At 39.1% G+C, this 27,394-nt stretch overlaps 1 protein-coding gene across 13 annotated transcripts in view; it reads right to left on the bottom strand.

The window, feature by feature from the left end:
• CLCA2 (chloride channel accessory 2) overlaps positions 1 to 27,394 on the bottom strand; it is a 64,710-nt gene that overhangs the window by 22,443 nt on the left and 14,873 nt on the right. For 5 of the 13 annotated variants that reach the window (XM_042952477.1, XM_042952472.1, XM_042952471.1 and 2 more), the window contains 11 exons: positions 21,653 to 21,829; positions 20,294 to 20,525; positions 19,211 to 19,444; positions 14,696 to 14,825; positions 14,304 to 14,597; positions 13,291 to 13,428; positions 10,201 to 10,351; positions 6,959 to 7,067; positions 5,689 to 5,848; positions 3,334 to 3,561; positions 355 to 585 (listed from right to left, as the gene is read on the bottom strand). In XM_042952477.1, coding sequence (XP_042808411.1) covers positions 355 to 585; positions 3,334 to 3,561; positions 5,689 to 5,848; positions 6,959 to 7,067; positions 10,201 to 10,351; positions 13,291 to 13,428; positions 14,304 to 14,489 — 1,203 coding nt within the window. In that variant the 5' untranslated portion in view covers positions 14,490 to 14,597; positions 14,696 to 14,825; positions 19,211 to 19,444; positions 20,294 to 20,525; positions 21,653 to 21,829. The remainder of the gene's footprint in view (positions 1 to 354; positions 586 to 3,333; positions 3,562 to 5,688; positions 5,849 to 6,958; positions 7,068 to 10,200; positions 10,352 to 13,290; positions 13,429 to 14,303; positions 14,598 to 14,695; positions 14,826 to 19,210; positions 19,445 to 20,293; positions 20,526 to 21,652; positions 21,830 to 27,394) is intronic. The other 8 variants (XM_042952474.1, XM_042952478.1, XM_042952479.1 and 5 more) reach the window with 8 other exon arrangements.

The raw sequence follows: 27,394 nt of genomic DNA, 5'->3' as shown, positions 1-27,394 counted from the left end.
ACCCAAGCATAAAAATGGCTACAGTTGGGCCAATCACCGAATGCAGAGGGTCAGTGTTAGAAATTGTCCAGATGATGCTGAAGTTCCCCGGCCTTGGCCAGCGTATTTATTTATTTAGTCATTCCTTCAACTAGCATTTATCGAACAGCTAATATGTGCCAGGTACTTTGCTAGGCACATGGGGTTTAATGGTAAACAAGACATGGTTCCTGACCTTAAAAATAACCCATTGTTACTTTCCTATCAGTGTGATGACCACACTGTAACAGATTGCCCCATATCAGAAGGAACCTTAGCTATAAAATGAAGGAAAGGAAAGTGATGGTGATTTGGGCATCGCGTACCCAACTGTACCTCAAATCCCTTCTTAAGCCCTGAGCAGACGCTGGTTTGTGCTTCTGCTGACACAGTCGAAGGCAGATGTGAAACCAACAGCTTTCGGTCATCATCACTGTTAATTTGGTGTAGTTGGGCTCTGATCTCCCCTTTGCTGTTGAAACTGACAATGCCCACAAAGGTATGAATTTCAACAATCTGCATCAAGTAAAATTCTGCTGCCTGTTGCAGTTGAAGGAGTCTGTCAGCCTGTGTCCCAAAAAGGAAAAAATAAAAATAACAACCTTTGGTTGGTAGACAAAAATATGACTCAGCAACCTGGCAAATATCTCTGCCAATCATTTAGCAGTGTCACATTGTAACTTTTTGAGTTTTATAGAATGACACTATGCTGGAATCTTGTTTTATTAATTGCAGGCTCGAAAATAAATGTTTGTCAAGGAGGACAGAGGGGTTGAGAACCCTACCTCCAACAAGCTGTTCATATTTACCGCTCTCTAAGAACACATATTCCCACTATTTCTCTCCAACTCAGAATTCGAGATCTATGAAACCAGTTTAAACTAGATTTGTAACTGCTTCTTTTAAAATCCAGTCTGGGTAAGAGGAAACGTAATATTTTTCCTACTTATTAAAATAGGATTGTATGAGATACATACATGGCAGTAGAGATAAACCTGAGTGTTAACCAGTTGAAAAGTAATATTAGTGACCAGGTTTGGGCATGTGATGTTACTGATGTTCACTAGGTTCACTAGGCTGTGGGAGCAGCAAGCTCAGCTTCAATGACCCTGCGTTCAGTGAGGACTGTGGTCTCTTTCTCCAACTTAGACATCTCCCTTAATATCTGGATCTACATTTCACATTGCTTCAGAAGCATCACAAATTTCATGTCCCACAGGTATCTCAAACTCTACACACTTTGAGTTCATTGGCTCCCTTTCCAAATGGGAAATGATGCTTCCGAAGCAATGCGGAATGTAGGTCCAGATATCAAGGGAGATGTCTGAGTTGGAGAAAGAGACCACAGTCATCACTGAACAGGGGGTCATTGAAGCTCAGCTTGCTGCTCCCCCAGCATCATTAGATTGTGAGCATTGTGAAGTAGAGACTATGTTCTGTCATCTCTGTGTCCACCAAGCAAGCACAGTCCAGGCACCTAATGAAAGAATGGCTATGGTGGTTCAAGGACAATATTGGCAAGAAAAGGAAAGGGAGTTTGCTTTGCTGTGAGTGTGTTACTTTAGGTTTATTTCCCTTCTACTAACTTCACATCTTCTCTCAAGTACAACTATCCCTTTCATTCTACCTATTCTTGCTCAATAGAGGTAGCTAGCCAATATAAATAACCCTGAGACCATCTTTAGAAGATCATGGCCTAGTCAACTGTAGGTGGGCAAGATTACAAAATTATCCAGATGCTGAAGGTATTAGTGGTGTTCCTAATATTTCAGAGACAAATTGAAAAAGGCAAATTTTCCAGGACTACTGATCCAGAGAATATAAGAGGATAGACTCTTCCTTAGGACAAGTTCTATGATTAAATAATACTGCCACTTTTAAACCAAAAGCTTCATATTAATTTTTTCACTTATTCCCCCTCAACAACTTTATGAAATAGATGGTGGTGTGCTGGTAAATGTTTTTCAAAACCTGGCTTTCTGGCAAAAGAGGGAGAGACACCCTGATCTGTTGCAACTGAAAATCTCTGTGGGATTAACTACTCCCACCATGGTTGATTTCAAGTTGTCAATGTGATGTCACTAAATGCAGAATTGGGAAGAGATGTTGACCAGATACAGGTGACCGGAAGTAATCTTAAGAGCACAGATTGGGGGTCAGCAGACATTTTCAGAAAAGGGCTAGAAGTTAAGTTATTTCAGGCTTGATGGGCCATATATTCTCTGTTGCAAGCACTCGATTCTGCTGTTTTAGCACTAAAGTGGCCATAGACAAGATATAAATAAATGAGTGTTGCTGTGTTCCAATAAACTTTATGGAGACTGAAATTTGAATTTCATGTAACTTTCACATATCATGAAATATTACTCTCTTGACCTTTTCTAAACCATTTAAATCGTAAAATCCATGTTTAGCTTGTGGGCTATGCAAAAACAGGTAGTGAGCCAAATTTGGCCCATGAGCTGTTGTTTACTGACTCTGGGCATAGATAATAGTAAAAAATAGTAGAAGAATATTTAGGAAGTGATGACTTTTGAGCATTTATTATATGTTAACAATTTTATTTAATTATAAATCTACATGGTTTAATTTTTAATAATGGCTGTATTTAACTACTGCTTGCAAATTTCCTAAAAATTTAACTATTGACTTTAAGAAACCAGTATCAGCTGCTCCTGTCACCACACTAAAAGTAGCTATTGTAATCCCTATTTTACAGATGATAAAATAGTTCAAGAAAGTTATTTTTGTCTTGACTATAGAGACAGTAAGTGAAGAAGCCAGGAATTAAAGCACATCTGCCTGGTTCCAGAGATTAAGCTTTTAACCACTATCTGAGAGCTATGAGATTTTCAAAAGAGGATTTCTGCAAGGCTCCTCGATTACTACATGACTGAGGTATGGTTTTCCATCCATGGTGACATGGGAAACATAAACACAATGGATATGCACACTCTCTGCAAACCCATAGTCTCTTGCCTCCGCTAGGGATATGTACCAGTGAGTGAAATGTGGCCAAAGGAAATTTTGTTACATGTCAGAGTTTTATAAAAAGGTCTTGGTTGGAAAAAAGTTGCAATTAGTAGCAAAACTCAGGGCTAGGAATTACCTGTGGCTTTCATTTATCTGCTTTATCTCAATTTCTGGCCTACATTGTGAATTTGTTCTTCTAGTCCCTAAGAAAAGATGAAATGCATGAAGATTCCAAACCTTTGGCCTCCCCTCCTCTGCCCTTACCCTCTGGAAATAAAAAGAATTAAAAACTGATAGAAAAAATGGTGAATGGTTTACAGCCATTAATTACCAAAATGTTACCTCTTCCATTTTACTGGACACATCCAGCACTAAACAGACCACTTTGTCACCAGCCTGAATAAGGGAGAATACAGGAGGAGGTGGAAGCCCAGTCCCATTCATGGGAAAGCTATGATTGAAGTCAGCAGAGTCTGTGATTACATCCCATGCACTTCTGAGGCTGCACATTTGGTTCTGTAGGTTTGGAGCTTCTTGATTGTGGGTACGTGCATCACAGAATTCAACCACCTATAAATAGAACAATGCTTATCAGAAAATGAAGGGACTCTTCCCATATTAGACATACTTCTCATTCTCAAGCAACTAAAGGTAAAAGGAAAGGTGAGCTGAAAGATGAGAAATTAGAAGTGCCATAGCAGTCCTTTATTACTTCAAGAATGACTTTGAGTTTACAAATAAACGTTGGCATCCTTTGCTTGAAACACTGGCACCTCGTGGTACTTGCAATCAATCTCTATTATCGTCTATTTGCACTTGGATAACAGAGAGCAGACCGTGTATATATATCTCAGTCTTAGGAAAACAAAACAATCTCCCGCCTTTTTTTAGTACGATAACGTGTTAAAGAAAACACCCCAGAAGATATTGTCTTGGTCAGCCTATTCCTTGAAATTGTATTTAATGACCCACCTGCACCTTTATTTATTGATCAGTCAACATAAATCGATCTAGTTCAAATATTGATCTCGGTAACAATAGGATGAGGAAAAAAAAAACTTAAACTTACTTCCTGGTCTTTCTCCCCATTTTTAAATATAGATATGGTCTATTTAATAATACTGAACATATGTCACCCCTTTTAAAGGTATGTTTCACATTGCAAAATGATGTGTTACCACCTCCTCCCAGTGGCTATATTCCTGTAGAGTAGCTACTTCGTGCTAACAGAAACATGGGAGCTTAGAACTAGCAGACACCTAATAGACTTTCCAGTTCTATCTCTATTTTCATAGAAGAGGAAGGTGAAGTTTCAGAAGGTTAATAATTGCTTAAAGATATTCTCAGTAGCATGGGGAGACAGGAGTAGAACCCATTTTTGCTGTCATAATTTCTTTGTTTTTAACTCCTTTCTGTTTATTTCATGACTATGAAACTTCTTGGATTGGATAGTAATGATTAGGTCTTTCAAAGGTTCACAAAGATAATGCCTAGTCACAAACATTGTGGATGAATACATGGAATCAAGTTGGGTTCAGATATTAAGGCTATAAATTAAAAATATAATGGATCAGACAAGAAAAGTGAAAAATCACCTTAAAGTTACAGAAGGACTCCTAGCCTTGACTAAAACCAGACTGAAGAAAAAAAAAAGTTTTCTAAAGAAAAGAATGTGTCCATCTAAGGGACACTGGTCAGCCGTGGAAACAGAAAACTTCACAGGGGCATGTGCCCATGTGCTCCCAGTACCATGGAAGGGAGATGACACACAGACGTGAGTTTCAGGTCTTTGTGAAGATGGATGGATATATCCAGTCATGAAGGCTGATGCCATTAAACCTCTGTACCACCAGTCTTCCTCCTTTCTGATTCCATTCTCTCAGAGAGGCTTCTGGGGACAATTTGGCTGTTTCATGCTGCTTCCTCTAGAGAGAGAATGAATTGGCTAGAGGATGCAAGGATTGGATCCCCATGACAGAGTACTATTTTTAAACAATAAATTATTTAATAATAATAAATTATCAATAATAAATTATTAATAATAAATAATAAATTACTATTTAAAAATAGTGTTCTGGATTCATACACTAGGCTCTTATCAGTGCGGAATACTGACAAGGTAAGTTTCTGAACCTGCAAAACTAAGGGTTAGTTGACTTGGTAATACCTGGTTTTCCTTTTTAATTTCTTTTTTTTTAGATGTTTATTTACTTATTTTGAAAGAGAGAGTGCACATGAGTGGAGGAGGGGCAGAGAGAGAGGGCGAGAGAGTCCTTTTTTAATTTCTGTACTATGCAAAACAAGGGAAAGAACTAGGAAACAAAATAAGAGTCGTTTGCTACTTCAAGTGAGAGAAATATAATTGTGTGTTTTATTACTCTTACTCATACACCTTCCTGTGAAAGCACCACCATATGAGCAGTTTATTTTGAGGTTTCCAGAGTACCCTTGTTAAATCACCTTCCCCAGAAAGCAAATAATCACTTTTCTAAAGGAATATATTTTTTGGCAATCATCTTTGGGGCCTCAGTGTTTTTTGTTTTATCTGTGAAATAAAAACTAGATGAACTCTAAGGCCCTCAAGCTCTAAAACATAGTGAATCTTAATGTCTTTTTGTTTAAACACTTTAAACATTTCAGGCCATCTTGGGAAGAGATGAAGGCTGTAGGAGATTTTCATTCCAAGGCCATACTTACAGAAGATAAACTTTGCATGAACATTATCGATGCAGTTGCATTTTGGGTGCTATTGTATATAAACATACATCCTTCTTTAAAAAGTTTACTAATAATACAGTTTTCTTGGGGGCAAGGGCCTTTTTCACACACAAAAATGCCTGTGATGTCTGATGAACACCTGAAAATAGAAAGAGAAATTGGTCTATTTTAGAAATACTTCTGTTTCTTCTTCATTTGGTTCATATAATAATTTGTTGCAAGGCTTGTAGCTTGCAACAAGCTACACATAAAACATTTTAAAAACTATTCTGTTAAGAAAGGTCATTAATTTAGAAATACACTCCACTTTGTTTTAAAGCATTTGAGCTGCATAAGAAATTCTGTATCACCAAAGGTTTAACCAACTAAACAGGGTCAAAGGAAAAGATACCAGGAAATGGACGTGAACTTTTAGAGGCCCAGGAGACAGCATGACCAATAGTATCCTGAATCACAGTGTCTTTGAGCTCATTGCCATTGGACAAGAGAGCAGAAGAGAATGAACGTGGGATGAGGATATTTAAAAAGGATTCTTTCCTAAATGAGCAATCTCAAATTCTACCAAAGGGAATGAAAAACAGCACAACCTTCAAAAGAGGAATATCTTCCAATTGATGATCAAATGATAATTGGTCAATATCTACCAAAATTACAGCAGAGGGTACATTTTGACCCAGTAATTCTTGGAAGCTACTCAACAGACATATAGATCTGCCTGCATACATGAGAAATTATATATATATATATATATATATATATATATATATATATATATATATATATGGCATTATGACCTGCAGTACTGTTGGTAACAACAAAAAATTGGGAGCAACCCACTTGTCCAGCAATAGGAGACTGGTTGAAAAGATATAGTATATCCATACAATGGAACATTAAGCACTTATTTTTAATTAAAAAATTAATGAAGAGAAATATATATTCATATTTATTTGGATTTGCTTAAAGAAATACTAAAAAATAAACCAGAAACTAATAAAAATGGTTACTGGAGGGGATGAGAGGGAGCCGGGTGAAGACAGTGGTGGTAACAAGATAACTTAGAGTATAACTTTTTATATTGTTTTCATATCTGAACCACATAAGTATTTACCAACTTTTAAAAAATGAAATAAAATTTAAAAATAAAAGGATCTCTTTCTTGTCAATTAGGTTTTAGCTGCCATTATCAACTTCATTTTAGAGTAAAAAAAATAAACAAGGAATTTTAAACATGAGAAAAAGTACCAACCTTGTTACTTTAATTTGATTTTGCCCATTTATATAGAAAGGTTTCTCATTGTTGTATTCATCAAACACACCCCAACGGAGATGGGCCCATTCGTGGACAAACACCCTACCTGTGGAAGAGAGAGCTTTTGTTTTAAGTTCCTAAAATCTCAGCAGTGGGCTTTGCTAACTAGTGAACATGTAACATCACTTGACCATATACACTTACTACAAAAGGTTGAAGTGCAATTGCCTCCCGCTTTTCTCTTCCTCACCTATTTCCATCCCCTACTTTACCCCTGTCATAAAAGAGGCAGTCTGAAATTATGCTTAGTCTTTGTAGATGCAAACCAGTGATTTACTTTGTGCACATCTATATGATACTTGTGATGAGTCCCACATTCTCTCATTTCCCCAAGTGAAGCTGCCTAACATGTTTATATTTAGCTTCATACAGGCCTACAGTTTCAGGATTTAGGGGAGAGGGAAAGAAGCATATGTAAGTACAGTGGATTGAATGTTTACATCCCCCTAAAATTCATATGTTGAAACACTACTGCCTCATGTGATGGTATTAGAAAGTGGGGCCTTTGGGAGGTGATTAGATCACAAGGGTGGAGCCCTCATGAATGGGATTAGTGCCCTTATAAAAGAGACCCCAGAGAGCTCCCTCCTCTGCCTTCCATGTTAGGACACAGAGAGGAGATGGTTGTCTATGTATCAGGAAGTGGGTACCAGACACTAAATCTGCCAGGGCCTTGATTCTGGACTTCCCAGCCCCCAGAACTGTGAGAAATAAGTCTCTGTTGTGTAGAAGGCCCTCAGTTTTGGGTATTCTGTTAGAGCAGCCCAAACAGACTAAGATACCAAACAAGCAAATAAAGATTTCCTATTCTTTAGTCTGGGTTAGCCAAGCATGCCTATTTTTTTCTTGTAAGTAATTCTCCTCTCTAGAGCAGTGATTGAAACTCTGGGGCCAGGGAGGGATGAAGGAGTAAAAAAGATCCTAAATGTCCTCTCCAGCTTGGATGGTCCTTTATCTTTTATTTTATCTCTGATCCTCCATGTTTATATTTGTCTCCAGCTCTTGGCCCGGGAAACCCCCATCCTCAGCATCAAATTCTTTATATCTTTATCTCCACTTCTCTAAATCTTGCATTTCCTTCATTGTTCCCAATCAAAACCACTCCCCAATAAAAGCTTTCCAGATTAACTCCCTCCCAAAGCCCTTTCTTTTATTCTGAATTCTTTTAAGTTCTGGGAACCCAGGAATTGTTTACAGAGTTGACTGAGGCTGCAGCATATTGTGCAATTTCTGGACTGTGGGACAAAGGAAGGGAGGGGAACCATCTAAGCTGAAAGTATTAGGGAAAAGTTTGTGCCTAGTCATGGAATTTAGAAGTGTTGATGAAGTCATCATCTATTTGTGCAGAGATTATCAGCACCTCATAGTTACTGGGGAAAAGACATTTTTATAAAGTGTTTTACAAAGTGTATTTTATACAGTGTGTCGCTCCAGCTCCTGTTCGCTATACAGAGGATAATAAAATCTATTTATATTTAAATGGGGGTAAAGTGAAAACATAATTTGAAAGGCACTACTGTATGTTAAAATCAAAAACAAAAAACAAGCATGGGATAGTTAGCCCTTGACTTGCTGATCTGTTCTCTGTACAGTTTCTCCCTTAGATCTCATCCACTAAATGCCAGTTTCCAAAGCTATGACCCTGACTTCTCTCCCAAACTCCAGCCGTCTACAATCACCACAGGTTGAGCCTATCACAACAGTCCACTGCTCCCCACAATCAACTTTCCTAGATCCAGAGTTGTGAATTTCCCCTTTAAACAGGTCCCTCCTACTTCTGTCATAAACCTGGTGTGTTCCTTAATGCTGCTATACACCCCCCCCCCCACCCCATCCCTGGCCTTTCACTCTGTAGCAGTCAGACCTCTATTTCTTTCCGCTCCCCCCCCCCCCCCGCCCCGGAATATCTCCCATCACTTAGAGCTGTTAGGATTAAATAACAAGAGAAGCAAACAGCACAGCATCTGGCACATAGAAAATTCTCATTGTTCTTTTTTTTTTTTTTTTTAATTTTAACCCAAGTTAGTTAACATATAGTGTAATAATGGTTTCTGGAGTAGAATTTAGTGATTCATCACTTACATATAACACCCAGTTCTCATCCCAGTAAGTGCCTTCCTTAATGCCCACACCCATTTAGTGCCCCCCCCCCCCCGCTACATAACACCCTCCAGCAACCCTCAGTTTGTTCTCTGTATTTAAGAGTCTCTTATGGTTTGCCTCCCTCTCTGTTTTTATTACTATTTTCCCTTCACTTTCCCTATGTTCATCTGTTGTGTTTCTTAAATTCTATATGATTGAAATAATATATTTATCTTTCTCTGACTATTTTGCTTATCACGATACACATTCTAGTTCCATTCCACGCTGTTGCAAATGGCAAGATTTCATTCTTTTTGATCGCTGAGTAATATTCCATTATATATATCATATATTTATCATTTATTATATATCTGTATATGTTTTTCATTCTTAATACTCTTTCGTGTCCTCATCTCACTGCCCCCACTCTTTTCAAGTCTTATTGCTTTTTGCCTGGACTTCTAGTTATTCTCCTGATACTCACTTTCCCTCTCACTGATTTGAAGGAGTCAGATCATCCATACAGCCAGGTTCATCTTACACAAACACTTTTTTACTGATTTCACTCCTGTGCTCTTAAACCTTCAGCAGTGACTTGCTAATTTGGGCGTTTGAGGCTCCGCGTCACCTATCCCCATGTGCATTTCAGCATTTTCTTCCACTGCTTCACTCCCCACGGTTTCTGCACTATCAGGGCCATGACTGCTCCCATCTCTCAAATATGCTCTAGATTCTTCTGCTGCCACTGTTTTTATTCATACTCTTGGCACTGTTCTCTGCCATCTTTCCATTTGTCAACATGATATTAACCTTGAAGATCCCCTCCATTGTGAGGCCTTTCCTGAGGGCCCTTAGTGCAAACTATTCTCTCCTTTCACTGAATTCTCATAGCACTCACTGTCTGGGCTACGAATCTGGTGTCCAAGTGTTTCTGGCTCACTTTGTCTCTTATCTTTTCATGGGCATGTTGCCTATCTCCCCATCCAAATGGTAAGACCTTAGAAGGTTTCAGGTTCTCTGAGTTGCTTTTCAGCCTCAAGCACAAAATATTGCAAACAGTACTGCCCAATGTCTGTTGCTGGATAGGTCGCACTTACCTCGTGGTCCATAGCCAGCTGTTAAGTCATCATTTAGTAGAAAGTTAGATGTGAAATGAATGTATTTTCCCTCTTTTCCACACCCTCTGTATTGCAGTGTGTAGGGGTCATCTCCATGTGCCCCATACCAGTCAGTCACGATGACATTTGCCTATATTAAAAGAAACGTTTTATAGCACTCTGTATCCTAACAGTGATGTTGGTGACATGAACATATACATTTGTTAAAACACTTTGAACTGCACTCCTGTGGTCTGTGCATTTTATTGTATGAATTGTGTTCTAATTTGATAACAGATTTAGAAAATTGTATGTCTTATTAGATGGAGTTTAAAATGCATGCACAACTAAATGTCAATAAAATTACTTGGCACTTTCAAAAACATCCCTATTTTCAAAGCTTTGCAAATGCCCATGGAGCTTTATTATTTCCATTTGACCTTCCCATTTTCCAGATTAAAATTTTCTGAAAAGTCAACACTGTAAAATTCTGACATTATAAGACACTATAAAATGTAACAAAAAGTTGCACAAATGTTTAGAAACAACAAATGTCATTCATAATTGCACTGTAAAGTGTTATAGCCTTTTGTGAACAGCTTTCTGTGGGTTACTTCATCAGTAGGAGACAATAAGATGTGTTTGTTTTAAGCCTTTCCCTTTCATTCCCATTCCCATTAGATCAGCAAAACAGTCACTGTCATGAGGTTGCATTTCATCTTGTACCCTGACAATTTCAGTTATTATTGCTAAAACACAGTATTTTAAGTCCAAAACTAAAGTGAATATCTATTCAAATAACCATCTAGAGAATATAATTTTACAGACAAAATTGTTTCTTTTATTTTTAGGAAGAAAGATAACATGTTGTCTCAAGACTTTCCCTTAGAAGTATGTTGTTGACTTTTTTTTAAAAGCTGATTTTAGAACTATAGATCTAATATGATCCTATAAATATAAATCACTTTGTCACTATGTGTACCATATGTGTAATGTTTTATGTGTGTGTGTGCATTCCACTGAGTAGAAGGTAATATTTTCAGTTTTATTTTGCATTATTTCTACAGTGTTTGAGTTTTTTTTGCAACGAGCATGAATTATTTTTGTAATAATCAACATTTATTTTTAGAAAGATAAGAATTAAAGCCAGGGCCTTTGTAAGGCAGAACCTGCAAAAAGGGCCACAGATGTCATGCCCTTATGCCCTTGGATAGTTTTCATATGGACAAAACCTCATTCCTGTGTCTCAAAATTTGTCCTGAATCTAAAAGGAAGGGGTGCTCCACTAGGGATGAAATACTCAGAGGCTGTTTGGGGGTCCATTCTACTATAGATCATAGTAATACAGTTCTTGCCTACCTTTTTCTAACTGCCCCCCCCCCATCTATATTAGACTGTGGATTCACAGGGACAGGAACTACCTTGCTTGTCCTTGTGTCCTCTATAGGACGTAGCATGGCCCTGTATATGATGATCATTCACTGTTTGCTTAATTGACATTATGAGGCTAAAGGAATTGGCATCCAATAGACATATGAACAGCATTCAATGATTATTCTTTCCTTTAATGTTTTGGTCCAGTATTATTCTCATTTTGTTTTAATTCTTTATTTCTCAGCCCTCCATTAGGAACAGGAGTATGACCTGGTTTTGATGTTAGTTGTCTCCAATGCTTCTTTGTTTCACGGAAAGTCAAATTGATTAATGCCATCTCCAGATAGCTGGAGACAGCATAGCTTGGTGCAGAGAGCACGGGTTTGGGAAGCAAATAGACGTGGATCGAAATTCTGGCTTTGTAATTTACTGTTTGACTTGGGATAAAATCCTTCCCTTATTTGAGTGTCTGTTTCCTAACTTGTGATAATAATTTGGGATAGCAACTAATTTTAGGGTGTGTGAGGACAAAACAATATACATAGCATGCCTGGTGCTTAGTTGAAGCTTCAAAACACTAGCTTTCTTTCCAGTTTATCCCAGTTCCTCTCTTTCTCCTAGCTCCATGGCCAAGCAAATTGTCAAAAGCTTTCACCTGGCCATAAATCGAGTGTCTGAAGAGCCTCTTTAACTTCTTCAGGACACCAGCATGCTATCTAGATTGCTAGTCCATTTGGTTACTGAGTGACTTCAAAGAAGAACGGAGAATTAAAATAATCTCAGGAAATTTCATGCCAAATGGCACACATGAAGAAAAGGCAAAGCTACACCACATGTCCCAGCCCTTCTGTCTGAGCTGTGGTTGTGGATCTGGAATCCACTCCGTTGCTGAAGACCTGAGCTAAATAAGTGCACACTGCCTCTGTTCCTGCCCCTCCTCGTGGCTGCCAGGGCTGCTGTTCACAGTAACTTCGGCCAGTTGCCAAATGTGTTTAACATTTGTTTACAGCGTGCAGACATAATCATGGATGCCTGACTCTGATCGACAGCCTGTGAGAGTCCTTCGAAGGTTAAGTTCTTTTAGGTTGGAAAAGAAAAGGTAGCCACTCCTCGCCTCCCCCCTTTCTTCCTTCCTCCTTATCACCATACTCCTAAAAAGTGTCCTGGACTTGGGCTCATGTGAAATTCTGTGAATTTCCAGAGCTCCTATTCCTGGGAGCTGGAGTGCAGCTTCAAGACAATGGGTGTGACGGATTACTTGCTGCAATCAATCCTTCTCCAGGGCGGGAGAAGTCAGTCATATTTTTATGGCTTATGTTTCTGTCTGGACATGCGTGTCTACTGCCCCAGACAGGATGGGAAAAGAAGGTAGTCGTAACTGGAACTGTTCCCTGCACAGCTCATAGTCAGGAGGATAAAACCTGCTTTTGGGCCTTAAGCAGAAATTTCAGAAAGGAACCTGTAAGTTACAAAGCAGAGACCTTCTGAGAAGCTACTTGGGCAATGGTATTTTGCTTATTTTTTGTTCCATAATTTGCACTCATTTGTTGTACTTCCATGTATTTTGTGAACAACAATCTTCCTAATAATATTACTTGTATATTAACATCAGTTATTTGTTTTTTGCTTAAGTTCTCACTTTTAACATTTGAACACCATGTATATTGGTTGCTTTTTCCCAAGTTAAGTTCAGTTAAGAAAATCCTGAATTCTTACCTTTTCATATAATTCTTGTTTTACTTTGCTGTAATTATTAGCTTTCCACGTGGTGGGTATTAAAATCTTTATCTTTCTGAAAAACACTCTTCTCTTGGTAGCATTGAATAGATAAAAAGAAGCTTCAGTTATCATTTCCTATAACCAAAGAAAAGAAAAGCTTACCTTGGCACATGTAAATCTTTCATGTTTTGGTTTCCTGATTATACTTGAGTGAGTAATAGTAAAGCATAATGAAAAGATTTTAAAGGAGCCCATTTCTTTTAGAGACAGCCTTTAGACTTTGGAAAACCTTGGGAGCAAAATAAATAAACCTCAAATAGTTAACTGGAAGAGATTTTTAGGACACTAATAGTGAGTCTGGGCTTGCCTAAATAATTTTTCCCAGTTTTGTGAAAGGCTTTCAAGCTTTTACCAGACAAATCCCTTTCATGTCACTCCTATGGGCATGTTCAAGACCACACCTTATGATGATACCAATTTCTCTTAAGCAATACCAACGGAAGCTCTAAAGTAATGGAGCTATGATCCTTCTGCACCACATTAAGGTGAAAATAGTCAATTACTTTACAGAACATTCAGGTGAAAAGAATTTTGCTCTCAGATTCCCTTTTTGTCTGAGAATTCTCCATCTCAGGATGAAATCCAATAATTTGATTTTAATAAGCACAATCATGCTTATTCATCAGTCAAACATCTGGTCTTTGTTACCACAATGGGTTATTTTTTAAGCTGCTACCCCAAAAGCAGTCATGTTAGGAAAACAAAAAGGCTAAAATTAGTAGTAACCAACAAGAACAAATCAAGAAGGGCTAGATCAACACTCTGAGCCGAGACTGTGCAGAATTAGATGAACAGACTGGTTTGGCCGTAATTATAATTTTGGGTACTTAAAAGAAATGCTGGTCTCTTTACTACTCAAATACAAATCAGGGAAGGTTGTTAGCTTTTTAAAGAAGGCTACAGTCCTGTTCTAATAGGATAATGGTATTGACTTCACGCTTGCCACTCACCTTAATGTTTGGGATGAGGTTCTGATCTTCAGATACCTGAGGATTGATTGCAATGAGTAATCCATCATACCCATTGTCTTGAAGCTGCACTCCAGCTCCCAGGAATAGGAGCTCTGGAACTAGGGCCACCAGGAGAGTCACAAACTTCAGGCTGCAAACAGGACCCACATTGTCCCGACGGGTCATGTTGTAGAGAAGTGTCCAGTTTACTCACACTGGTCTTCCTGGGTTCATTGCACCAGGTTGTCAGTGGGGAAGCGGATAGTTTCTTCCTGAACTTGGAAGGTCCCAGAACTTGCAATGAAGGAGGTGCCTTTTTTTGCAAAACCTGGGTGGATCTCCCTGAGACCTGCCTCTGCATGTCTTTTTTCTCTAGGCAAAGCCACACTTACCTGTTCTGTGGCTGAACTTCCTTTTAAATCATGGTTGGGCAAGAAATTACTCCTTATTCATTGTAGATCTTCTCAGAAGGAAGAGGGGAAATAGGACAAAAGGCGCTTGAAAGAGGGAGGCCTGGTTGGGCTGAAAATCAGAGAATTGGATTGTTCGGTCCACTTTCAGCAGAAACACAGAAATCCGTAGTGATTTTTCTCTCCTCATCCTTGACAATCCCTTCCATCAGCACAACAACTTTTCTATTGCACTCAAGTCATTTTTTGATTGTTGCAAGATTCCCTTGTCTGCTTATTTTGAATATTTAGAAATTCATCCTGCAGCCCTGTCCCTGGGGCCCTTGGAATAGGTCGTCTGGGCAATCTCTCAGCTGATGGCTGAGGGGAAGGTATCAGATATCCCCCAGGGAGGGCCAAGTGCCAGGAACCTGGATGCCTGTGTGGACCACAGAGGCCTTTTCCTCCGCCCTTGCTGCCTTTTCTCTTTGGACCAGGGAAGAGAATAAATTTTTCCTTCAGCAACCCTCTCCTGAGGACAAGGCTGTGAATCAGTCTAATCTTCCATTTTTCCAGGACCTATCACAGGGTCTGCACATAGTAAGCATCATACCTATTTTGCAAGTGATTAATAGTACCTGATAACTACCAAATAATGCTTTAGAGTTTACAAATGAACCCATTTGAATATCTATTCCCTGATGCAAGCATGATTCTTATTTCTATTTTTCTTTTTTTTTTTTTTTTTTTTGGTGAAGACACTGAGTCTCAGAAGGATTGAAAATTAGCCAATGGGGGAAGGAACTAACTTTTATTGTGTGATAGGTTTTACGATGCCTATTTTTTCAAAAAAAAATTTTCTTAATGTTTATTTATTTTTGAGAGAGAAGGAGATAAAGCGCAAGCAGGGGAGGGGCAGGGAGAGAGGGAGACACGGAATCTGAAGCAGGCTCCAGGCTCCGAGCTGTCAGCACAGAGCCCAATGTGGGGCTCGAACCCACGAACCGTGAGATCATGACCTGAGCCGAAGTCAGACGCTTAACTGACTGAGCCACTCAGGTGCCCCTACCATGTCTATTTTATGGGTGACAAAAGCTAAAGCTTAGAAAATCTAATTTGTTCAAGATTGTACAAGCATTGTCATAGTGCTAGAATGAGACTGACTGGCTCCAAATTTCATTGTTTTTCACTATATTATGTTTTCTTGCATTGAGGGATAGTAAAGGAAATTTTTCTCCTGCTATCTCTCTATTTGGAAACTTGTTTCCAGTCCTGCCCTGGAAGCCTGAGCTGAGCTTCCTAAGTCAAATCCCCTCTTTCATGCTTTCACAGCATCAAATGCCTCTCCTTTGAAGTGTGATTATAGTTACAGTGTCACATTCATTTTGTGTAATTTGCATAGTTGTCTGCTTTCCATGAAAGGCATATGAGAGAAGGTATCATGCCCTGTTATTATCACTACCTCCTGAGCACCTACCTCAGTAAACTCTCAATCAATATTTGTTGAATGAAGGAATAAATGGAGTCAGGAGAAGAAAATAAAAGCTTGATTGCAAAAGAGCCCTGGATTATAGTGTGGAAATGCTCCCCCCTGCAACTTTATCTCTTCTAGAAGTATCTCTTCTATAAGTATCTCTTCTAGAAGGTACCTCTTCTCTGAAGCAGTTTTCCTCTTGCTCCCTCTTGTCAGAAGGGGCTCGGGTATTGGTGCTCCCCAGGGTATGTAGGAGAAGGGAATGTCTCTGGTAACCACACAGCTGTCAGAGTTGCTCATTGTACAGCTAGAGGTCAGCTTAGCTGTCTTGTCTTCCCAGGCTAATGCTCAGCTGTGGATTTTTCCCCCACACCTCTCCCTGTGTTACAGAGTGGAAGCCCAGAGGTGTGGTGACTCTGAAGGATTTGCCTGTAACTGTGACTCATCGATAAACAGTGAAATTTATTTTCAACTTTTCTTGGCAGTTTATTTTCTTGTGCCAATCTCTTGTGCTGAGATTATTGGCATCAGTAAAACAATATGCTCGGGGAACCTGGGTGGCTCAGTTGGTGAACCGTCCAACTTTGACTGAGGTCATGATCTCACGGTCTGTGAGTTCGAGCCCCGAGTCTGTGCTGACAGCTCAGAGCCTGGAGCCTGCTTTGGATTCTGTGTCACCCTCCCTCTCTGCCCCTCCCCTGCTCACACTGTGTCTCTCTCACTCTTAAAAATAAACAAACACACACAAAAAAACTAAAACAAAAAAACCCAATATGCTCAAAAATTAAAATCGTAAGCCATACTAAGAGTAGCTTTCCACCAACAATCAGATAAGAGTTTCTTCTCGCCACTGTCCACACTTGTGTGAATTGTTCTCTGGCTGAGGGTACCAGTGAGGGCTCTCTCTCTCTGTCTGTCCTTAACAACAGCTACAATAGCTGCCACAGCATGTGAGGTGGAATGCTGGCTAGCGACTGTGGGTAGCTTTATAAAGAACAGCCGTATGTGAACGGTCTTGTCCAGTTCACCTGAACAAGGACACTCAGGCTTTGCTCTTCCTAGGTTGAGGGCCTAGATATGACATCCATTCTTGTCTACCTGTTTTTTGCTCCATTGCTTTTGGAACCTGATTACCAGGTCTGGCCACTCGACTGGCATCTACTTTCATCATCTGACCCTACAAGATTCCCAGTCATTGACCCATTCTCTGACCATGTCAGAGTGTCACATTCACTCTTGAAGGCCTTTCCCCCACTTCTGTTCCATCGTACTCTCGACACCCTTTTGCTGTCAGCAACTAGACCTGGGGCCAGGCCAACTAAAGGTCTCTTCTTACCGCCTTCTGCTCTGACCAGGCTGACCGCACAGGAAACAAAAGTAAAAAGCTCTCAAAAACTGTCTTCTGAACATCTTAAACGTCTAAATGACTTAAACGTCATTCCTGAGCGGAGTGTCCACTTCTGATAAAGTGTGACTTTGTCAGCAACAAAAAAAAAACCCCACAATTTATCCTTGCATCCAAGAAATATTGATTTCACATGTCTATAGATTTTATGATTTCTGAAAAATGAAATATACCTAAAGTGAAGAAAAGTGGGAATACAAGGTTCAGACATTTATTTCAAGCTATAAATAAATTCTAAGAACCTGCTCTGCTTTTATCTGCTTTCAAGAAAATAAGAGTTATTCACTTTCAGTAACTGAAGAATCTAAAGCACATCTTTGTTCGTTGTCTGAATTTGCAGTTCATCCTGGCCCTGGAAGGCCTCTCTATCCATTTTCATGGAGTCTGCAGGTAGAGACCCACAGTCAAAGTGACTAGAACATCCAATTGGTGTCAGAGAAGTCAGGACATCTGGCATCGTGAGGAGTCCAAGGAAGTTTTGGATTATTTCCTCTCAGGCTTTTGTTTCAACTCTTTAGCAATTGCATTTAAAGCAGGAAAGTTCACTATGTGGCAGGGCTACAAAGCTTATGGACCACTTTGGTTTTGCAACATTCGTGCAATAAATCAAAAGAGAAGTAAGACTTTGAATAAAACATAGTTTGCTAGCGACTCGGATGGCACGTTTCATACCTCCCTTATCCCATTTTCTTCAAACTTAGACTCATTTTCAAGTAAAGGAGTGAAGTGGATGGTACAGATAGGGTCTGGGAAGTCATTTGTGTTTTGTTGAGTTACCACCATGTCAGAGCATGAGACTCTTATACTTCTCATTGTTTTCATTCTCCCTATGTGGTCTTTCACCCCCAGACTTTTGCTATTAAGCCTCCTCCCCACCCTCACTGTGACAAGAACTCTGCAGATGAGTTTGTGCATGAAAAAAAACCACCACTAAAATTTGCCAAAATGAATGGGAAACAGCAACTACTTTTACTGATAACTCAGTTAAAAAAAACATGGAGAAAAGGGTATGGAATATTTCTCATTTGCAAAATAGGCACAAAAGCGCCTTCTATAAAACACTCATGTGTATTATGTACCAGATTGCATATGGCATCATGTGGATATAAGATATTATCTTCATTATTATCATTATTTTCCAGGGAAGAACACAAAGAGAAAGCAGACATGTAAAGGAAAGTGTTTAAAGAGATGAAACATAAACATGGAGACTCAGAGAACAATAAATGAAATGAGAAGCACAAACGCTACATAGTTCTTCCCGAGCCTCCGGTCCTGTTTTCTTTCTGCTCTGATTCTGTCCATCTGTGAAGCTCCAAGGCTCTGCCGGATTCCCCTGCTGCCCCCAATCCCACCATGGAGCAGCACGTCCTTGCGTTTTCCTTCCTCTCCTTTTGCTGTTTCTATTACTCCACTTCACCCCACCAGCCCTGCAAAGAACAGTTCCAACCAGCTGAAAGATCTGGCAATTGGGGGAGTAGGGCTCCCCCTTCTGTTCTCAGGGGGCAGCTACCTGGGGCTCTGAATCTCCAGACAAAACTTGCAGCAAACAGAATCGACCTGCACAGACCTCCCTCCCAGAGTACACCAAAAGCTATCAGAGTAGTACTTTTCAAACTTTAATGTACCTAACAATCACCTGTTCAAATTCAATTCCGACTCTGTAGGTCAAGGTGAGACCAACATTCTGCAAGGTGAGGCCACCTCCCAGATGATACTGAGGCTGCTGGTCCTTGGGCCACACCTGGAGTAGCTGGCCTCAGAAAAGCTCTTGGGGGATATCCAAGGATTTGCTTTGTGATTGTAGCAGTCTATGTAGTCTTTAAAAATATTTTTTACTTTCTTATGGGAAAAGCCTGTGCTTTCTTCAGACCTCAGGAGAAAAACATTGCATTAATTATGCATTTTTTATGGTGACACCATTGTTTAAATATTCTTTGTAAAGAAACAGCTATAGAGTACAGAGTTAAAGTTTAAAAATAAACCAACAGCACAGAATTTAGATTCTTGAAAGTCACAATCACCTTTCTATGATTAGAGCCCCTGCCTCAAATTTAGTCTATTTTCTTATTGATCATTATATGAGCCATGATAAGATTGTTTCAACGATCTCCAAAATGTAGTTTCAAACAAGTAATTGCCAAGGATGTACCTTATTTAAACAGGGGACTGTTTCCTTCACTGTTATTTCTCCTCCCTCAGTCAGTTATTCATTCAAAAACAAAATTGTGTCAAATACACCTCAATAAAGGTGCTAAAAACATAAAATCATGTTTTAGGTGCCAGGAACCATTCTAACTGCTGGATGTGTGTGAACAAAATAGAGTTTACGTTCTGTCCTAATGGAAAAGGGAGAGAGACAACCCACAAATGTGATGGGATATCTAGTGAAAGTGTTATGGAAAATAAGAAATCAGGTAAGGGGAGGAAAAAATGAGAGGGTAGAAGTTGAAATCTGCTGTTTCGTATCAGGTGGAGCAGGAGGCCTCACAGATAAGATTATCGGGAGTGAGGAAGGAAACAGGCAAATATCTGAGCGAGAAGTGGCACAGGCAAAGAGAAGGGCGAGTGGGAAGCCCCTGGGGCTGGAAGCTGCCTGGAGTGGAGCCAGGCACAAGAGGCCATGAACGGAGCCCTGAGCTTGGAGGGGCTGTGACACGGAGGCCGGGTCCAGTGCACATACCACATAGGCTGGCAGCTCATGGGAAAGACTGGAGTTTACCTGTGAAATGGGCCATCAGTGATGGATGTGGACCAGTGACACAATCTTCCTTCCAGATTTCCGTTCTGTGAGGAGGCCAAGGGTGGTAGCAGGGGCCAGTGAGGGGTTTATCGCTGACCACATGTGAGGCAATGGAGTGGACGGACCTCAGACAATGGTCTTGGTTGTCGTTCTTTAGCCTTCCTTCAGCTTTCTAGGAGTTTCCTTTCTTCTCTACAGGGAATCCTTTTTGCTGTTAAGGTGAAATAAAAGTCGTTCAGTTTGTAGGATTATTAAGAGAGGAATCAAAGAATACTTTGCCCAGAAATGCCTCACATAATGCTGACTGACAACAGAAGAGATAAAATGAGGAGAAATGACATGAAAATGATATGAGTTTATCTATAGTCGAATTAAATAAAAAATATAGTCCAAGTTTATAACATAAAGCTGTGGTTCTTGATGCTTTGTCCATAGGTGTTTGGTAAGTGGTAGATACAGTTATTATTAATTTAATTATCTGCTGTTGTCAGCTGGGGTCCCCTGTTCCTCAGAGACTTATGGGTAATTGGTTTTTATCCATGTCAATTCAATACCTGAGGACGACAGGTCCCCCTCCTAGATTTCCACAACTTCTTAAAATTCCTGTTTCCTGGAGCCACAGGAGCTGTCACTGTGCTTTGCTATTTTGTTCCAAATATAATGTTTTGAGTTTTCCAAAGAAACATGTACATAGGTGGTGAACAATTGAGACTTTATTAGTTTATAGGTGGACCTAGAGAGGTATTTATGTCACAGAAAAATAAAATAAAACACTTCCCAATCACTGAGGGCATCGGCATTCCTTAAGTAATTTTCCACAAATGTGGAGTGCCCTTGGCCCCCCATTCGCCTCCGTCTCTTTCTATCCCAAGGGATCTAATCTCTCCTCCTTTCTCTATTTTCCTTACTTTCAACAGCAAAAGCTAACAACTAACTAACCACCACCCACAAAACCCCTGCCTGGTCTCATGCAGAGCCAATGCCCTGCCCCTCAGAGTCCTTAGCACCACTTAGAAACCAGGCAGCCTGGGAGGGCTAGAAGGGATCCCTTTCAACCTCAGAAGGTTATATAGTGCCCAGGAGGGATTCTGGCCAAGGAGGGTTTTTAAAGACTCTTCTGGCTTAGTCACTGATCATCCTGAATGGCTTCAAAAGCCACTTCAACTCATTTCTATTTCTTCTCCTCTAAATTAGATGTTAAAGTATTTATTCTGCTAACATTCTTTTTCTTGTGATATGTCACTTCTATTCCCTAAAGTTGCTATGTTCCATTTGACTAGCTTGGGCATAGCTATGGTCTCCGAGCTCTTCCCCTATCTGCAGTACCTAGCCCCTTACTTTGATCCCAGTTTTCTTGAATAACCTCCACATTTGACTGTGACTTGCTTGAAAATTCCAATAAATGCTCTGCTTAAACTGAGAGCATCTTGGATTTCCTTTCTTTTCGGTTACTACTCATCAATTCTTTTTGTGTCTCCCATATGAGTATTTTCTCTTCTGCTTTTTTCTATTCTCCTACAAAAAAAAAAAAAATAGGGAGAAACTTAAAAACGTGGTTAGTACAGTGTATGTCTTTCACTACACAGCTGTTTTTATTTTTTTTCTCCATTAGAAAGTAATAGGAATTTTTTTGAGTAGGGTCTCTTTAGAGGCACGTAACTAGGAAAAAGGAAAAATCTATCAGTTCCTTAATATAATTAAACATAAATTTAATATAATTGGTTACTAGAAATAGAGTCATCTTACAAACTAAAAATGTACAATGGATGATACATTTTAGCTAAGATCAGATGTTCACAATATAAAAATATTAACAGTATTTTATTTTATTTTAAATTTAAATCCAAGTTAGTTACAATATAGTGTAATAACGATTTCAGGAAAAGAATTTAGTGATTCATCACTTACATATAACACCCAGTGCTCATCCTAATAAGGGTCCTCCTTAATGCCACTTCCCCATTTAGCCCAATACCCTTCCAGTAAGGGTGTTCTCTGTATTTAAGAGTCTCTTATGGTTTGTCTCCCTGTTTTTTATTATTTTGGTTCCCTTTCCTTATATTCATCTGTTTTGTATATTAAATTCCACATCTGAGTGAAATCATATATTTGTCTTATTTCACTTAGCATAATACACTCTAGTTTCATCCACATTGTTGCAAATGGCAAGGTTTCATTCTTCTTGTTTGCTGAGTAATATTCCGTTGTATGTATATGTGTGTATACGTGTACGTCTTCTTTATCCATTCATCAGTTGATGGAAATTGGGCTCTTTCCATACTTTGGCTATTGTTGATAGTGCCGCTATAAACATTGGGGTGCATGTGCCCTTTTGAAACAGCACACCTGTATCCCTTGGGCAAATACCTAGTAGTGCAATTGCTGGGTCATAGGGTAGTTCTGTTTTTAATTTTTTGAGGAAACTCTGTACTGTTTTCAAGAGTGTCTGCACCGGTTTATACTCCCACCAGCGGTGCAAAAGGGTTCCTTTCTCCATGTCCTCGCCAACATCTGTTGTTGCCTGAGTTGTTAATTTTAGCCATTCTGACAGGTGTGAAGTGATAGATATCTCAGTGTGGTTTTGATTTGCATTTCCCTGATGATGAGTGATTTTGAGCATTTTGTCATGTGTCTGTTAGCCATCTGGATGTCTTCTTTGGAAAAATGTCTGTTTGTGTCTTTTGCCCATTTCTTCACTGGATTATTTGTCTCATGGGTCTTAAGTTTGATAAATTCTGTATAGATTTTGGATACTAACCCTTTATCTAATGTGTCATTTGCAAATATCTTTTCCCATTCCGTCGATTGCCTTTTAGTTTTGCTGATAGTTTCCTCTGCAGTGCAGAAGCTTTTTATCTTGATGAAGTCCCAATAGTTCATTTTTGTTTTCGTTCCCCTTGCCTCTGGAGACATGTCAAGAAAGAAGTTGCTGTGGCCAAAGTCAAAGAAATTGTTGCCTGTTTTCTCTTCTAAGATTTTGATGGCTTCCTGTCTTACATTTAGGTCTTTCATCCATTTTGAGTTTATTTTCATGTATGGTGAAGAAAGTGGTCTAAGTTCATTCTTCTGCATGTGGCTATCCAGTTTTCCCAACATCATTTACTGAAGAGAGTGTCTTTATTCCATTAGATAATCTTTCCTTCTTTGTCAAAGATTGGTTGGCCGTATGTTTGTGGGTCCATTTCTGGATTCTCTATGCTGTTCCACTGATCTCTGTGTCTGTTTTTGTGCCAGTACCATACTGTCTTGATGATTACAGCTTTGTAATACAGCTTGAAGTCCAGAATTGTGATGCCTTCCGCTTTGGTTTTCTTTTTCAGGATTTCTTTGACTATTCAGGGTCTTTTCTGATTCCATACACATTTTAGGATTATTTGTTCTAGCTCTGTGAATACTGCTGGTGTTATTTTGGTAGGGATTGCATTGAATATGTAGATTGTTTTGGGTAGTATCGACATTTTAACAATATTTATTCTTCCAATCCATGAGCATGGAATATTTTTCCATTTCTTTGTGTCTTCTTCAGTTTCTTTCATAAGCTTCCGATAGTTTACAAGTACATAGATTTTTCATCTCTTTAGTTAGGTTTATTCCTAGGTATTTTGTGGGTTTTGGTGCAATTGTAAATGGGATCAGTTCCTTGATTTCTCTTTCTCCTGCTTCAGTACTGGTGTATAGAAATGCAACTGATTTCTATATATTGATTTTATATCCTGTGACTTTGCTGAATTCATGGATCAATTCTAGCACTTTTTTGGTGGAGCCTTTTGGGTTTTCCACATAGAGTATCATGTCATCTGTGAAGAGTGAAAGTTTGACTTCCTCCTGGCTGATTTGGATGCCTTTTATTTCTTTGTGTTGTCTGATTGCTGAGGCTAGGACTTCCAACACTATGTTGAAAAACAGTGGTGAGAGTGGACATACTTGTCATGTTCCTGACCTTAGGGGGAAAGCTCTCAATTTTTCCCTATTGAGGATGATATTAGCGGTGGATCTTTCATATCTTTTCTCTATCATATCTTTTATGAAAGATGGCTTTTATGATCTTAAGGTATGATCCTTCTATCCCTACTTTCTTGAGGATTTTTAACAAGAAAAGATGCTGTGTTTTGTCAAGTGCTTTCTCTGCATCTACCGAGAGGATCATGTGGTTCTTATCCTTTCTTTTAGTAATGTGATGTATCACATTGATTGATTTGCAGATATTGAACCAGCCCTGCATCCCAGGAATAAATCCTACTTGATCATGGTGAATAATTCTTTTAATGTATTGTTGGGTCCGGTTTGCTAGTATCTTGTCGAGAATTTTTGCATCCATGTTCACCAGTGAAATTGGTCTGTAGTTGTCCTCTTTAGTAGGGTCTTTGCCTGGTTTTGGAATCAAGATAATGCTAACCTTGGAAAATGAGTTTGGAAGTTTTCCTTCTACTTCTATTTTTTGGATCATCTTCAAAAGAATAGGTGTTAACTCTTCTTTAAATGTTTGGTATAATTCCCCCTGGAGAGCCATCTGGCCCTGGGCTCCTGTTGGGAGATTTTTGATTACTGATTCAATTTCTTCACTGGCTATGGGTCTGTTCAAATTTCATATTTCTTCCTGTTTCAGTTTTAGTAGTTTATGTGTTTCTTGGAATTTGACCATTTATTCCAGATTGCACAATTTGTTGGCATATAATTGCTCATAATATTCTCTTATTATTGTTTGCATTTCTGCGGTATTGGTTGTGATCTCTCCTCTTTCATTCTTGATTTTATTTATTTGGGTCCTTTTCTTTTTGATCAATCTGGCTAGGGGTTTATCAATTTTGTTAATTCTTTCAAAGAGTCAGCTCCTGGTTTCATTGATCTGTTCTACTGTTTGATTTCGATATCATCGATTTCTGTCCTAATCTTATTATTTACCTTCTTCTGCTAGTTTTTGGCTTTAGTTTTAGTTTTAGTTTTAGGTTTTATTTTCCCCAGCTCTTTTAGGGTAAGTTCAGGTTGTATATTTGAGACCTTTCTTCCTTCTTTAGGAAAGCCTGGATTGCTATTTACTTCCCTCTTATGATTGCCTTTGCTTCATCCCAGAGGTTTTGGATTGTCATGTTTTCATTTTCATTGGTTTCCATGTTCTTTTTAATTTCCTCTTTAATTTCTTGGTTAACCCATTCATTCTTTAATAGGGTGTTCTTTAGTCTCCAAGTATTCATGGTGTTTCCAAATTTTTTCTTGTGGTTGATTTTGAGTTTCATAGCATTGTGGTGTGAAGATATGCAAACCATGATCTCAATCTTTTTGTACTTGTTGAGGGCTGATTTGTGTCCCAGCATGTGATCTATTCTGGAGAATGTTCCATGTGCACTTGTGAAGAATGTGTACTGTGCTTTAGGATGAAATGTTCTGAATATATCTGTTTAGTCCATCTAGTCCAGTGTGTCATTCAAAGCCATTATTTCCTTGTTGATTTTCTGCTTAGATGATCTGTCCATTTCTGTAAGTGGAGTGTTGAAGTCCACTACTCTTATGGTGTTATTATCAATGAGTTTCTGTATGTTTGTGATGAACTTATTTATATAATTGTATACTCTCATGTTTGGGGCATAAATATTTATAATTGTTAGAGCTTCTTGGTGGATAGACACTTAATTATGATATAATGCTCTTCATCTCTTGTTACAGTCTTTATTTTAAAATATAGTTTGTCTGATATAAGTACAGCTACTCCAGCTTTCTTTTGATGACTATTAGCATGATAGATTGTTCTCCATTCCGTTACTTTCTATTTTTTATTTTTAAGGTTTTTTTTTTACATTTATTTATTTACTTTTGAGAGACAGAGCACAAGCAGGGGATGGGCAGAGAGAGAGGGAGACACAGAATCTGAAGCAGGCTCCAGGCTCTGAGCTGTCAGCACAGAGCCCGATGCGGGGCTCGAACTCACAAACCGCGAGATCATGACCTTAGCTGAAGTCGGATGCTCAACCGACTGAGCCACCCACATGCCCCTCCATCCTTTTACTTTCAATCTACAGGTGTCTTTAGTCTAAAATGGTCTCTTGTAAGCAGCATATAGATGGGTCTTGTTTTCTAATCTGTTCTGATACTGCAGTGTTTAGTCCATTGACATTTAGAGTCAGTACTGAAAGATATGAATTTAGTGCCACTGTGTTGCCTGTAGAGTTGTTGCTGGTGATATTCTCTTGTCCTTTCTAGTCTTTGTTGCTTTTGGTCTTTTTTGTTTTATTTCATCTTTTCTCCACTCAAAGAGTCCCCCTTAGAATTTCTTGTAGGGCTGGTTTAGTGGTCATGAACTCCTTTAGTTTTTGTTTGTCTGGGAAACTCTATCTCTCCTTCTATTTTTTTTTAATTTTTTTAATTTTTTCTTATTTGAGAGAGAGAGAGAAAGAGAGAGAGAGAGAGACAATACGAGTGGGGGAGGAGCAGAAAGAGACAGAAATACAGAATACGAAGCAGCCTCCAAGCTCTGAACTGTCAGGGCAGAGCCCAATATGAGGCTCAAACTCACAAACCACAAGATCATGACCTCAGCTTAAGTTGGACGCTTAATCAACTGAGCCATGCAGGTGGCCCTCTTTTTCTATTTTGAATGATAGCCTTGCTGGATGAAGAATACTTGCTGCATATTTTTCTGATTCAGCACGTTGAATATATACTGCCACTCCTTTCTGGCCTGCAAAGTTTCTGTCTGCTGCGAATGTAATCCTTATAGGTTAAGGACTTTTTTTTCCCCTGGTTGCTTTCGTAATTCTTTCCTTGTCTGTGTATTTTGTGAATTTGACTATGATATGCCTTGGTGATGGTTGGTTTTGTTGAATCTAATGGGAGCTCTCTCTGCTTCTTGGATTTTGATGTCTGCGTCCTTCCCCAGATTAGGAAAGTTTTCTGCTATAATTTGCTCACATAAACCTTCTGCCCTTTTTCTCTTTCTTCATATTCTGGGACTCCTATGATTTGGATGTTATTCCTTTTTAATAAGTCACTGAGTTCTCTAAGTCTTGTATCGCACTCTTTTGCCTTGTTTCCCTCTTTTTTCCTGCTTTATTATTCTCCATAATTTTATCTTCTATATTGCCAATT

Source organism: Panthera leo, chromosome C1 (genome assembly GCF_018350215.1).
Source record: "Panthera leo isolate Ple1 chromosome C1, P.leo_Ple1_pat1.1, whole genome shotgun sequence".
In the NCBI taxonomy this organism is placed as follows: domain Eukaryota; kingdom Metazoa; phylum Chordata; class Mammalia; order Carnivora; family Felidae; genus Panthera; species Panthera leo.
This window is presented reverse-complemented; position numbering and strand designations above follow the sequence as displayed.